The following is a 14068-nucleotide window of genomic DNA, read 5'->3' as shown; positions in this document are numbered from 1 at the left end:
TCAGGTTTTTTTTTTTCTTTTCTCGTTTGCTATTTGGAGATCGTTTGTTGTTTGAAGACATCGTCTGTTGTTTCTTCATATGTTGTTTGTGATTTCTACAATGGCTCAAACACAATTTCGTCTCGATACTCATTCAAAAACCCGTTTTTTTTTTTTGAGACAGCGAGCGAACGAGGATGATGAATTCGAATCCCCAAGAAATCAAATATAAATTGCAGGGTTTGTTGAAGTTAGTAGTCTAGTTATTTTTTTTTTAATTGCAGTTTGCACTTTGCGATTCTCTAGTATAATTGAAGTTGTTATTGGTTGTTTGCAGTTCATGTTTGGTCTTAATTGGAGTTCGTATTAGTTGTTTGCAGTTCATGTCTACATTTGTAAGATGAATTGTTGTTTTCATCTCCAATTAATAATTGCTATTAATTTCTTTTAAATTTTACTTCAGCAGTTTTTATTAAGCTATTTTTTTACACTTTGAAGCATGTATGTTGCAAAAGACATTTATTTGCAATTTTAGTTTTCACTTTGAAACTATTTTGTAATGTAATGCTTGTTGTATGTTGACGTTCTTGAGTTGCGAATTATGTTGCTAGTAATTAGGTTTACATTGTACTATAATTCTCATAAAATTGGACTTTAGATTAGTTTTTCTCTTTTTACACATGTTTGCAATCAGTTTTCTATTTGCATTTTTCAGATTATTTTGCAAATCTTATTTGAACTTGCGTATGTTGTTTGTTGTTTGCAATCACAATTTTTTTTTGTTATTTTCCTTAACTTTGCAATTAGTAAGTCGTGGTTAAAGTTTGCAATTTATTTTTTGTAGATTCAAGATTGTACATTATATCCTACCGTGAGAGTGTTTCAACCCATACATGCCTGGGTAAAAAAGAAAGAAGATAATTTTCGGTTAATGCCGCTGACATGAAAAAGTTCCTCGATAGTGCCAGTGGTCAAAAATTATTGTTTAATGCTTTACATTTATTTTTCTCTTTGAAGTTTAATTTATTGTTTGCATCATGATTTATTGTGAAAATATTACACTTTTTAGAGTTTTGTTGCACATCCTGTAATATTGTTATAATTTATTTTTTCTATTTCAAATGGAAATTTGTATTCTTTATTTTTTATTGCAAACATATTTTGTCGTTTTAAATAACTTTGGTAGTTTACAGTTTACGGTTTGCACTTCATTCTTTATCATTTTTCGTGTACAATTTGCCTTCACTGTTTGTATTTGCAGTTTGTAATTAGTGGTTGTTAATGTTAGCAACTATTACATTTGTTGTTTTGTATCGTTGCAGTTTTCTATTTTATGTTGCAAATTTATTATGTTGTTCAAAATTTTTATTTTGTTGTTTGTTCAAGTATAACTAATTAGAAAATGCAAACAAAAAAATGCAATATTATCGAGAACATACAAAATAACAATTAAAATCCAAGACATATGATCTCAAGAAAATTAATAATTGAAAGATTGCTATAAAAATACTTATGTAAAAAATATTAAATATTTTTATAAAGTAATAAATAATTAATTTTCATATTTAGTTGCCTTGAGAGAGAGGGTGAAATACGTGTGTCGGTGTGTGAGAGAGAAGGGATGGGAGAGATGCGTGAAAGTGTGATGGGAGAGAGATGTTTGACCGTATAAAAAGGAGAGAGAGAGTGAGAGATTTGTGGAATTTGTTCCCTTAATTTCTAAAATAACTATTTACATATAAATATTAATTGGGGGCATGTATGTCTATACACTAATAATTTAATTTAATTAGGGCAAATGGCAAAAAGGCCCATCACATGGGACTTAAATGCATTTTAGTCCACAAAAAAAACAGTCTCTCAATTAAGCCCATCCCCATGTCTTTAGTCTAAAATACCCTCAATAATATAATTCTTAACAATTCCACCCATTATGCTCTAACTTCCTTAATATTACACATTGACCCCGGATTTAAACAAATATATCACATTAACCCCCAAAACTTTTTTTTTTTTTTCAGAAAATAATTTTTTTTCTGAAATGTTTTTTTTTCCGGCCAGATTCCGGCGTTGACCGCCGGAGACCGCCGGTCTCCGGCGTTTACTTTTTTTTTTTTTTTTTTTTTTGAATTGTTTTTTCTTAGAAAAAAAATATTTTAATTAATATTACTGTCTTGACTACTAAATTACTGTCTCATACAGTAATATTACTGTTTGGGACAGTAATATTATGAATATTATTTTTCCGAATAGTAATATTATTAATATTATTATCTAAGACAGTTAAATTACTGTTGGAGACAGTAATTTAACATCCAAGACAGTAATATTAATTAAAATATTTTTTTTTGTAAGGACAAAAAAAAAAAAGAGTCAATTAACAGTTAAATTACTGTCTCCGACAGTTAAATAACTGCTGGAGACAGTAATTTAGCAACGAATACAGTAATATTAATTAAAAATATTTTTTTTATGAATAAAAAAGTCAATTAACAGTTAAATTACTGTCTCCGACAGTTAAATAACTGCTGGAGACAGTAATTTAGCAACGAATACAGTAATATTAATTAAAAATATTTTTTTTAAGAATAAAAAAGTCAATTAACAGTTAAATTACTGTCTCCGACAGTTAAATAGCTGCTGGAGACAGTAATTTAGCAACGAATACATTAATATTAATTAAAAATATCTTTTTTAAGAATAAAAAAAGTCAATTAACAGTTAAATTACTGTCTCCGACAGTTAAATAACTGCTGGAGACAGTAATTTAGCAACGAATACAGTAATATTAATTAAAATATTTTTGAAGAAAAAAAAAAAAACAGTCAATTTACAGTTAAATTACTGTCTCCGACAGTTAAATAGCTGCCGGAGACAGTAATTTAGCAGCCAAGACAGTAAAATTAATTAAAATATTTTTTTTAAGAAAAAACAAAATTATAAAAGAAAAAAAAAAAAAATCAACGCCGGAGACCGCCGGTCAACGCCGGAATCTGGCCGGAAAAAAAATATTTCAGAAAAAAAATTTATTTTCTGGAAAAAAAAAAGTTTTGGGGGTTAATGTGATATATTTGTTTAAATCCGGGGTCAATGTGTAATATTTAAGAAGTTAGAGCATAATTGGTGGAATTGATAAGAATTAGGGTTAAAATTGGGGTCAAAAATTGAAATTTGGATTAAAATTGGTTAATTGATAAAATTGGGCTAAATTGGGGTGTAAATCATGAAATTGAAGTTGAATTGGGTTTCAATGAATTGGGGGTAATTTTGGTATATATAAAGGGATTTTCCTTATTTGTAAATAAGTTTGAATGGGGTGGATTTATTTGAAAGACAAAAAAGTTGGATGTCCCTCTTTTAATTAAGTTGGATTTATTTGCCATTACCCCTAATTTAATTGATTAATGACCTACACCTATATTCATCTAATAGATTGGATCTCCACCTATACAAGTGTAGAATAAGGGGTGTCTAGCCAATTTCTCCTATATTTTCATCTAGATTTGGTACCCGATTCAACCGATTTGGTACCCGATTTGATAAACCGATTTGGTACTCGATTCGGGTCGGTTACATATAATTTGGGAAGAGCTCCCCTCCCAAATCCCTAAACACTTTTTTGTATTTCTTTTTCTTTTCAGTTTTCACTTTTCACCCAAATCGATCTCTCAATTTTCTCGTTTCTCCGCCACAAATCGCACCGGCCACCACAGGACCGCCGTGCATCGCGGGTTGCTTCTGAGTCCCCCCACCGGCGGCAAGTAGCAACTGAGATTTCAGATTATAAACTTGCAATTGAAGGTGAATGTGTTGTTACGAGCCGATATATCTGCATATTATGGATGGTGCTCTGTAATCATGTTTTATACACTTCAGTTAGGGTTGTTTGATTGAATTTTAGTTTGAGGGGTAAATATAATTTTACAAATAAGAGGAGAATTTCAGTAATTCAGGCGTATTTCGTGGGTTATTTTTAATGCACCACCAGAATTTTGCTAATTCAATATATTCTGCTTGTTTAATGTGACAGAAATAGTATAATTGAGTTAGGTTTTGATAGTAAAGTGAAGATTGAAGCTTATGTTTGATTTTTTTTTTCTTTTGCAGGTAAACTCATAAGATATTGAAAATGGATGCTCAAGCGAAGAAGAAAGCACTGTTTCGGGCAAAATTGAACGCACAGAAGCAGCAAAAGCAGCGGATTGATTCTCCTCTTGTGAGGTATTGCAACTTTTCGATTCGTTGGACTGAATTTTAGGGTAGTTAAAATATGTAATTAGTGCAGACAGTTGAGATTAGACTATTTGTAGCTAATTAGGTACTGAAAACTTTTGATGCATCATAATCTTAAGTATTAGTGCTGTTTGTTTCATCTGTAGAATCAATTAAGTTGAAGGAATTTCTATTACTTGTTAAAGAGTATTTAGATGTACAAAATTATTATTTGATTTTTTGTGAACTTTTGGTTGCACCCAATTATTTGTCAAATAAGCTGAATCCTTTTGCCAATTGTAAATGCAGGTACAATGAACATGATCAACCTGTATGTAGAATTTGTGATGTCGTCATCAAATCTGATTCACTCTGGCCTGCACACCAAGCTTCTCGAAAACATCATGAGGTTATTCTATTTAGTTACATAAAGAAAAATGTTACAAGTTTTGATTAGGAATTTGTTGAGGAGCTGAAGTGCCAGTTCATTTTTAGTATGTGAAATTTGAGATTTTTAGGCATAGAAACTACACGAGGCTTATAATGTAGTGCCGGCTTGACATCTTAATTTTATGAAAGCAGCATTCATATTGTGTAATGCTGGAACCGGAGAACCTCTTACCTGTGATTTTTCTCCGGCCCGAAGAAAAGGTTCTGTTTCTTAAAATATAAGTCTTTTTTCTCTTAAAAAAACATACTCACTTATGATACGATACTTTTAATTCTTGACCGCTACTTTTAAGTGTTTATGAATAAGAATAAATAAAACTTCTACTTTCCATGTGGGTTCAGTTGTAGGCCAAATGCAAGGGATAATTTTTTTTTAAACCCTCTAGATCCGTACGTGGGACGGAGGGAGTAATAAAACAGCTGCGATGTTGTACCCCTTTTTATTGGGAAGCACGATTGATCTAGGGTCTCTTAGTGCTGAAGAATATTATTTATTATTACTGTCAATTGACTTTTCTTACACTGTCACTTTTTGTTTGTTCAGGCTATTGAAAAGCTCAAATCCAATGCTGCTGCACTCAATCAACCGAACAGTGCCAAGCCTGAGTCTGCTAAAAAAGAGTTGCCGAATCCTAAACCCGAGTCTTCGAGAGAGACGAATGGCAAATTGGAACCTTCTGCATTACCTACACACCAGTCATCTACTCTGCCACCGGATTTTTTTGATAATCACGAGTCAAAGAAGCAGAAAATAGGTAGGAGTCTGTATTTGTGGTTTTCCTTTTAAATTCTGTTTCTGTGCCAAACAGTTGGTAGAGCATGTCATTTGTTTTATTTATCTGATACTGGTAATAATAATATGGCAGGAGTATGGTTAATCCTCTGTGATCTTTATCCATGAAACTTGCATTAGGTTCTTTGACTTCTGTGTTTTAATCTTTTTCATATGCTAAGAAAGAGCTCTGGTCAAATATCTTTTGTCACTGTTTGTGTAAGTATATTTGCCGTCTTGCTTGGTTTAGTATCTTTTATTTGGGTATGCATGGTGTCCGAACTGCAGAAGTTGATTGAAGAATGGATGGATAAAATTGTATGTATACCATACATGACTAGTTGTAGTTTATGATCAAATGACGATATAATTTTTATTGGCATGAAATTGTATCTATAAATGCACTTAAAGTTGGATTAATGATGGACTACAAATTAGACATGTGTAAAATATATATCCAGCCAATGGTCTACCAAAGTCCAAGCATGTGGGTCAAAATTCTAATTGTTATCTTATTTTAATTTCCCCCAAGTAAATTATCTTATGCAATTTTGTTCTTTGTTGATATGGACTCACATTGTAGAGGCATTTGTCTCAGGGACTGACACTGACAGATCATCTACTGGTACATCTTCCCAAATGAGAAATCCCGAAGCTCAGGCTTCAAAAGCAGCTACTGTCAAAGGAGCGCTTCCTCAAGGTTTTTTCGATGACAAAGATGCTGATTTACGTGCACATGGAATTACACCCGTGAAGCCAGATGTCAAGTAAGTTTCCTTTTAATTTTTTTGCTCTCCTTTTGACATACTAATGCATCTCTATGTTCTGGTTTAGCTTATTCTGTGATGATATGGTAGCTTCTTTTTAGAGGAATACGATAATTCACCCAACATTGCAAGCTATATTTACCATCACAGTATTCTTCTTTTCTTTTTGTTAGCTCTGCTGGCTATAAATGCCAGGTGATTTTAGAGTATCGTATTTGTATTATGTAATGACGACAATGTAACGTAGACGTGGCACCACAAGTATTTTAATAGTTGCAGCATATGCAAACTAACGACCAGATTCTTCCAAATATAGAACTTTGTTGAACCCGTTTCTGAAGATTGATGATGAGATATATAGGACTTATCTTTAGTTCTTAGCGGCTTGGTGGAATTCCACTTCCAAGATCTTGTTTTTGTGCGTATTAATTCCATTTGAGAGTTTTCTAATTCGTGAATGCAGTCTAGCAAGTGATATTTACTTGGACAATAATGCAACTATGCTGCTCTTATCAACTTCCCTATATCTTACAATCTTTTAACGAAAAATGTGATTTTTACTGTAATGTTGGAAAATTTAAATCATGTGCGCAGTTCAAATAATAGCGAAGTAAAATTACTTGGACAATAATTCAACTATGCTGCTTTCATCTACTTTCTTTACCTGAATTTCTACGTTGAAGTACGTCATATTTCCTCTCCGTTAAATAATTCAATTTCGTGCTCTCTTTTATATTGTTAATCTTGTTCGTCACTAATTTGGACAGAGATGAATACAAGGAATTTGAAAAGTTAATCCAAGAGGATTTAAAGGAAGTAGATAATCGTTTGGAGGAAGAAGAGGTCAGATATATTCTCCCCATCTTATTACATTGATCAACTGAACGAGCCAATCATGTGGTTTGCACATCGAGCACCTGCGTTACTGACATATTTATTGGTATTAATTTCCACAGTTCGATGCAGCTGAGATGATTGAAGAGGAGGAAACAGTTGAGCAAAAGTAAATTTTTAACGTCCTTTATCACTATCTCAATTTTTTTTTTTTATTATTATTTTTATTTTTATTTTAAGGCCAGCATACGTTGTTCGTAGCTAAAAAATATTACTTTATCTAATATTTAAAAAAAACAGGAGTTATGTAGAGAGAGTGGAAATGTTAAGAAGGAAGAAGCTGGAGCTTAGGGCTTCTAGAACATCTGCTACTGGTTCTAAAGATTCGAGAGTCCTCATACAGAAGGAATCTATCGACAAGGATTCTTCGAGCGACGACGAAGTTGAGGATTTCAAAGTTGATTGGAGAGCGAAGCATCTTTGAACAATTCCTCCGTATTTGCTGGTAATATATTTATTCCATAACAAGTAAAATGGCAATTCCGGTTTTATCGATATCTATTTATTGATTAGAAGAGAATTTTTTTTTGTTTTGTTTTGTTGAAACATTGTTTTCCTTCATTAACTTGTATTGCTTCGGGTCGCAGATTGGACGCTTTTGATGAAGCAAGCTTCGTTGTTGAAATTAGAGCATCGTTCATCGACCGAAGTAAATTGTGCTTTATAAGCCCCCGGGAAAGAGGATCAAAATTGAGCATTAGAGGCTACAAGTTTGCTAGTAGTAGCTCTTACACCTATTTGGTAAGAGGAATATTATAATTCGAGCTTTCATTTTGATAATCCAATATTTCGAGTTTTCATTTTGGAACTCTACGGTGGTTGCGAGATAATGATGATCTTGCCCTAAAAATGATTATTTTTGACTAAGCTGTCCGACGGACTCTTAGCAAAATTTCGAAAATGATTGTCTTAATTTTAAAGGGTATTAGTGTCCAGTAGTGCTTAACAAATTGTCCCAAAACTAAAGGAGATAAATATACATATTATAACTTTTTTTGGGGACTATTGAATGAATAAAATGATATTGGAGCTAAATAATAAACAGAGGTAAGAAGGAGGTTGTAGTAGTTATTTCAGCATCCCACGTGCAAAACATGTGACATTTCCGTCCAAAATAACACCAAAGTCAAATGGCTGACCGAATATAGTTAGTTTGAGGACTAAAATCGCGAGGGAAAAAATATAAGAACTATATAAGGAAGAAAACAAATATGTTCATTTAATCGTACTGTACTTCCGATTCAAAAATCTTGTCCTGAAGGTTTAGATCCGGAAACTTGGATAACAACACGCCCTTTTTCTTGATGCGCAAAGCATTGATGTGAACACAAACCTTATTGTGAATAGTTCAAAGGTAATTTATATCAACAAATGTTACAAAATTGGAACTAGCATTTTTAGCAATTAACTATGATTTTTTTTTTTTCCTTTTCAATAATTTAATGTTGAAACTTGAATTTAATTCTATTTTGAATGAGTTTTTTTACTTCAAAATATTAAATTTTACATGTTTATTATACTTACGATAATAAATACATATTTTGTACTGTTTTTAATAGTTAGTCAAATACGATACGATACGATACTGTATGTAGAGGAAACCGATATATGATATATTTTCGAGCTGATAACATTGCTTTGAATAGATCAAGCGAAAGCGTTGAGGTGATCTCGGCCTTGCTCAAGCTAAGTGCTGATGTCATCACGACCTCGATATGACACCAATGAAAAGATATCTTGGTCCCAACATTTCTATTAAAAAAAATACAATGTTTATTGAATAATAAGTCTGCCTAAATGAATCATAACACAACAATAGCTATTTAAAGATAATAAAATCCTAAAATGCTCTTCTACTAAAAAAAAATAATTACCTACATAAAATAAATTATCATAATCCTATTCTAACAAAAAATGTAAAGAATCAAACTAAATTAAATCCTTACCAAACGTAACAACGATCCTTATATTTTACATCTTCGGTAATTTGGTAGCTATTCCACAAGAGTGGAGTCTAACCAATGCACATTTGTTTGGTTGCAGGTTCGTTCGTCAATAGAAAAAGAAGATTGTCAAAAAAAAAAAAAAGTTCAAAAGAAATACAATAGTTAGGATCACGATTTTTCCCTGTTATTTTTTTAACCATAATTTCCGAACCGAATTGACAACAAAAACGATCAGATATCATATTTAATTTTCGTAATTTATATCCATTTTATTATTTGAAAGAGCCACATACAATACACTAATACACAAACAATTCAAACTGGTAAAGTGGTTTATTTAAAAACTTAGGTAGTTGGGATTAAAAATCAGTTAACTGTTAGTGGTTTACTGGTTTACACATTATGCAGTTATGCTATGCCTCTACAGATTTCCATTACAGGAAAGTGCCTCTTGTTCATATTATTGTCTATTGAATATATATATATATATATATATATATATATATATATATATATATATATATATATATATTTGTAATTGTTTTTTTTTTTTTTATAGATGGTTACTTTTTTAGTTGACAATTTATATACCAGAAATTAAATAATCTTTTATTTATTTATTTATGAATTGAAAGTGCTTCATATTTAATTAATTGACCATTTTTTTCTTTTTCTTTTTGCCTTTTGGATTTAAATATAATGGGCTTGTTGTTCCTCTACAAAACTGTCAAAACATATGCATTTATATACCCACCCACATTCCAAAAAAAATAAATATATATTTGGTAAAAGCTAGGGAGAATTACACTTTTGATCCCTCATGTTTGGCTTGATTCAACTTTTGGTCAACGTTGTTCAAATGTGAACAAAGTTCACCTTCAAGTTTCAATTTTAAACACTTTTGGTCCCCGACATCACATGCCCTTTAGTAAATAACGGAAAATACTATTTTGGGGCCAAAATTAAAATTTAAAATTTTTTTGGGACCAGAAAGTAATTATAAATTTAAAATATACTACTTATAATTGAAATTTTAATAATAAAAAAAGAAATTAACCATACAAATTATTTTTAATAATTAGAAACTCTCTGACACCATTAAAACTTGAAGGTGAACTTTATTCACTTAAAAACAATGGTGATCAAAAGTGGAATCATACCAAACATGAGGGACCAAAATTGTAATTCTTCCATAAAAGCTATTAGGGGCTTGTTTACTTTATGGTATTAGATTGAAAATTCGATTTCATCTAACCTATTGCCATATTACAATATATTAAAATTTTGAATATATACATATATATTTATATACAGGTCACTCTAAGATTATCTGGCGTGTATTATTACATCAGTGCCTCGTTTGGTTAGGAAGATTAATTATAATTAAGTAAATATTGGACTTGTTTGATATTTGTTATGCCTAATAACTTCCCCGGCCGACTCGGAAATATTATGTTATCATGTTTTATCTTGTCTTTTAAAGGGAATGTTTTTGTTGGACATCTCGAGTCTGATAGAATAATTGAATTTTAATAAATTATTTGATCTTATCTTCACTAATCCTATCTTACCAATCAAACAGGGCATGTATATTGTGAAATTGATGGAGCTAGACATCCATTAATTTTGTCAAACCCTTGTAACTTCACCAATATGCATAAATAAACAACATATTATATAACATAATATTTTTTAAACCAACAAACTATACTTTATATATAACTCTACAATTCATGAATACCTCTATACATACAACTCATACCAAAAAGTGAACTCCCATCAAGATCAATGGATGGGAAAGTTGGCCTAATTAAAGTGGACAATAAATAAAATATATGCTTAATTTCATCTTGATCTCTTTCTTTGGTTAATTAAAACAAAAATATAATAAAATCATAAAAGTAATTAATTAATTCCCATAAACAACTATGTAGAATAGTTTAATTTATATGTAGTTGTAAGGTTTAGGGTTTTAAACAATAACAGTTAGTGGTCTGTACTTTCGTAGATTCCCATTACAAGACATCACAGTCACATTCACAAGTTTCTAATCTTTTTATTTTTATTTATTTTATTTAGTTTTTTTGCATTTGTTAATGATCATATATAAAATTTATTTTATTTTTAGTGTCCTTAAATCTTAACTGACTCTTCAATTATTTTGCAATAAATTGGAGTATTTTCATGACCTAAAAGGGCTAAATCTGGTCGGATCATTAATGAAGTGTTTTTTTTAGGCATCAAAGTGGAATTAGTGGTGAAAAAAGGGATCATTTAGCAATTTGCCATAATATTTTTCATGTTTCTAATTGCTGATTGTCAGCACTTAAAAACAAGATATTTGTAAAACTCAATAATTGATACAATTAGTGTAGTTGGTAAGATTAGTCAAAATTAATTAAAAAAAACAAAAACTTTAATTTAGTGTTTGGGTCGAACAACTTTTTAAATCAACCCACAATTATAGAAAAAAAATAAGATTTTATATATTTCGATTTATCGAAAAATTGTGTATTGAAAATTCCTTAGTCCAATTATTATACAATTGAGTTACCTCATCATAGGATTGTATGCAATATTATTTTGGTTAGTTTTATCTTGGTAACCAAACACGGCCTTACAAATTAAATTTAGTTTTATTCACTCAAAATATAATGTAACGATAATTTTACATTATCACTCGTGCGTTCTTTTATTGGGATCTGTCCAATAATTGTAATATGTGATCATGAGTTGTATTTGAGGAGGCGATGGGGATTTTAGAAACGATCGATTTATAAACAATATATTGATCTCAATCCACTTAAAAAATTAGCTCAACATATGAACTTTTACTCAACATATTTGATCAAGAGAATAAATATATATATTTTTTTTAAATTAAAGGGATGTTTATTTAATTTTCTAAATCAAAGGGGCCTCGCTGTAATTACACTTAACCTTAGAGGAAGAATGTGTAGTTTATCTTAAATTAAAAGTACTTGTGAGAATTATGTATTTTGATTTGGATAAAATTGAACAAAAACTATTTTAGCTTATCTTTGAATTTGAGTCACGATCCTATATCATATATGCATGCACTAATTTAGCTTAAAAGAAATACTATAAGAACTTTATAAGTGAGGTGAAGCTGGCTTCTAATTATTTGATTATTCGAGCATTAACTAATCAAGAACCTAATTAATTAGTTACATTGTACTTATCAAACATGGTCTCAATTTGCACTTGCATTTTGTCCCATTTATCCTTGTAGTTAAACTATGATGGCAAAGGGACTTATTTGCAAAATTCGGGTCGCATTGAGCGGGTGGCCAACGTTAAACGTCACAACATAGATATTTTCAAACATTTCAATTGATAAATAGGTCCATGACGAGAGCACTTAATTAAAAAAAGAATATTTAATTTTTTTGTCTTCCAAATATTTAATTTCAGCTAATAAATTACTTTTTTATTAGGACTTGGGAGTATATAATTTATCTTGAAAAAAATAAAATATTAGCTGAGCAAATCTCCTCCACATGTTCAATCAATCAATCTAGGGTGGGGCGTTAACGTGTTCTCAATAATTTATGAAATATCAATCGTCTATAATCAATTCTTTTGATTTTCAACATTATATTTTATAGGGTAAATTACAACCACCTCCCTGAGGTATGGTCAAATTATAAAAATCCCCCTTTCGTTTGGGTAATTACAATTACCCCTCAACTATAAAATTTAGTGGAATCTTTTAGATTATATAGGATATTATTACTTTTGTACCCGTTTTATCCCATTCGAACTCCACATTTTGAAGCAAGATGATCATAATATGTGTTTTTTGGCTTGTATATATCAGATTGTGATGCATTAAAAACTGTATTTTTACACAAAAACGAGTACAAACTATAGCACATTCCACGAAATCCAGATGATTATGTTGAATTTGGCACCATAAGGGTGGAGGTGTAAGAAAAAAATCATAGTTGAGGAGGTAGATGTAATTATCCAAACAAGAGGGGTTTTTTCGTAAATTGACCATACCTCAGGGGGTTAGTTGTAATTTACCCTATTTTATATTACTTTTAGTGAGGTTCCTTATAACTACGCTTTAGATATTTTATAGCAATTATTTCTCTAATATTTTATTAGGAAAATATACATGTAGTGCAAATGTGTTTGGATACATGCTTAGTTTACTAAAATTTGTACTGTGTAACGAACTGAATTATTCATTTCGGTACACGTTTTTCATCGAATTTACTCGGTTTTTATGAATATTTAAACTAATCAATTCTTGAATTTGGCATTCAAATTTCAATAATTGGCCCTAAAAATAAAATTTGATTATTAATAAAGGCTAATTTGTTAATAATGAAAAAAAATATCAATGTGTAAGTATTTTATATATTGTTATAATCTTAAAGGATTTAAAGTAAAAGATTTTTTTTTAATAAGTATTTCGGTATTCGGTACGGTATACCGGACATCAATTACGTATAGCGTACGGAATACCGGAATAAAAAAAAAATTACCGAATACCGAACCATTTTTTGGGTCGATATTTGGCACGTACCGAATTTTCGATTGTGTACGATTCTGTCGGTTTACCGATCGAGTGAACATCCCTATAAATGCCTTTCGCCCTCATGTTCTGGGCAAGCTGAAACTTAATTAACCTAAAAGTCCGTTAAATGCGACAACCCCAAATTAAAAGGTAATTAGGTTAAAAACCCTAGTAAACTTGCATCTGATATGAAATATCCCTGTAAGAGGGGCTCATTCAAACTTTTATTCTGTAATATTTACTTAATAAAATACATAACACACATACACATAAAATCTCTCTTCTAACTTAATAGTCAGAGCCTCTACATCGGAAAATCCCTCATAGTGTTGCAGGAACGACAACCGACCGAGTTTCCATCGAAGTTGGAGACCGACGCAAGGAGAATCATGTTGACATCAAGGCTTCAAGCTTACATCATCAAATTGACGAAAAGATCAGTTCGATCACATTTGTTAGATGGGTTTGGCAGCACTTGTCCACGTGGTGGAGGCCCGGG

At 30.9% G+C, this 14068-nt stretch overlaps 1 protein-coding gene across 1 annotated transcript; it reads left to right on the top strand.

Annotated features, from left to right (window-relative positions):
* Positions 1–3584: 3584 nt before the first annotated feature.
* Positions 3585–7994, top strand: LOC105958740 (zinc ion binding protein). The gene is made up of 9 exons (XM_012982747.2): positions 3585–3780; positions 4087–4200; positions 4501–4600; positions 5186–5396; positions 6012–6180; positions 6948–7023; positions 7137–7183; positions 7315–7519; positions 7662–7994. Exons 2-8 carry the CDS (start codon positions 4109–4111, stop codon positions 7496–7498), a joined length of 879 nt encoding a protein of 292 aa, XP_012838201.1. The 5' UTR covers positions 3585–3780; positions 4087–4108; the 3' UTR covers positions 7499–7519; positions 7662–7994.
* The last annotated feature ends 6074 nt before the right edge of the window (positions 7995–14068 follow it).

The sequence above is a fragment of the Erythranthe guttata genome, chromosome 11 (genome assembly GCF_056151865.1).
Source record: "Erythranthe guttata isolate IM_541 chromosome 11, IM_541, whole genome shotgun sequence".
In the NCBI taxonomy this organism is placed as follows: domain Eukaryota; kingdom Viridiplantae; phylum Streptophyta; class Magnoliopsida; order Lamiales; family Phrymaceae; genus Erythranthe; species Erythranthe guttata.
Note: the sequence above shows the minus strand (reverse complement) of the source record. Positions and strands in the feature narration are given on the sequence as shown.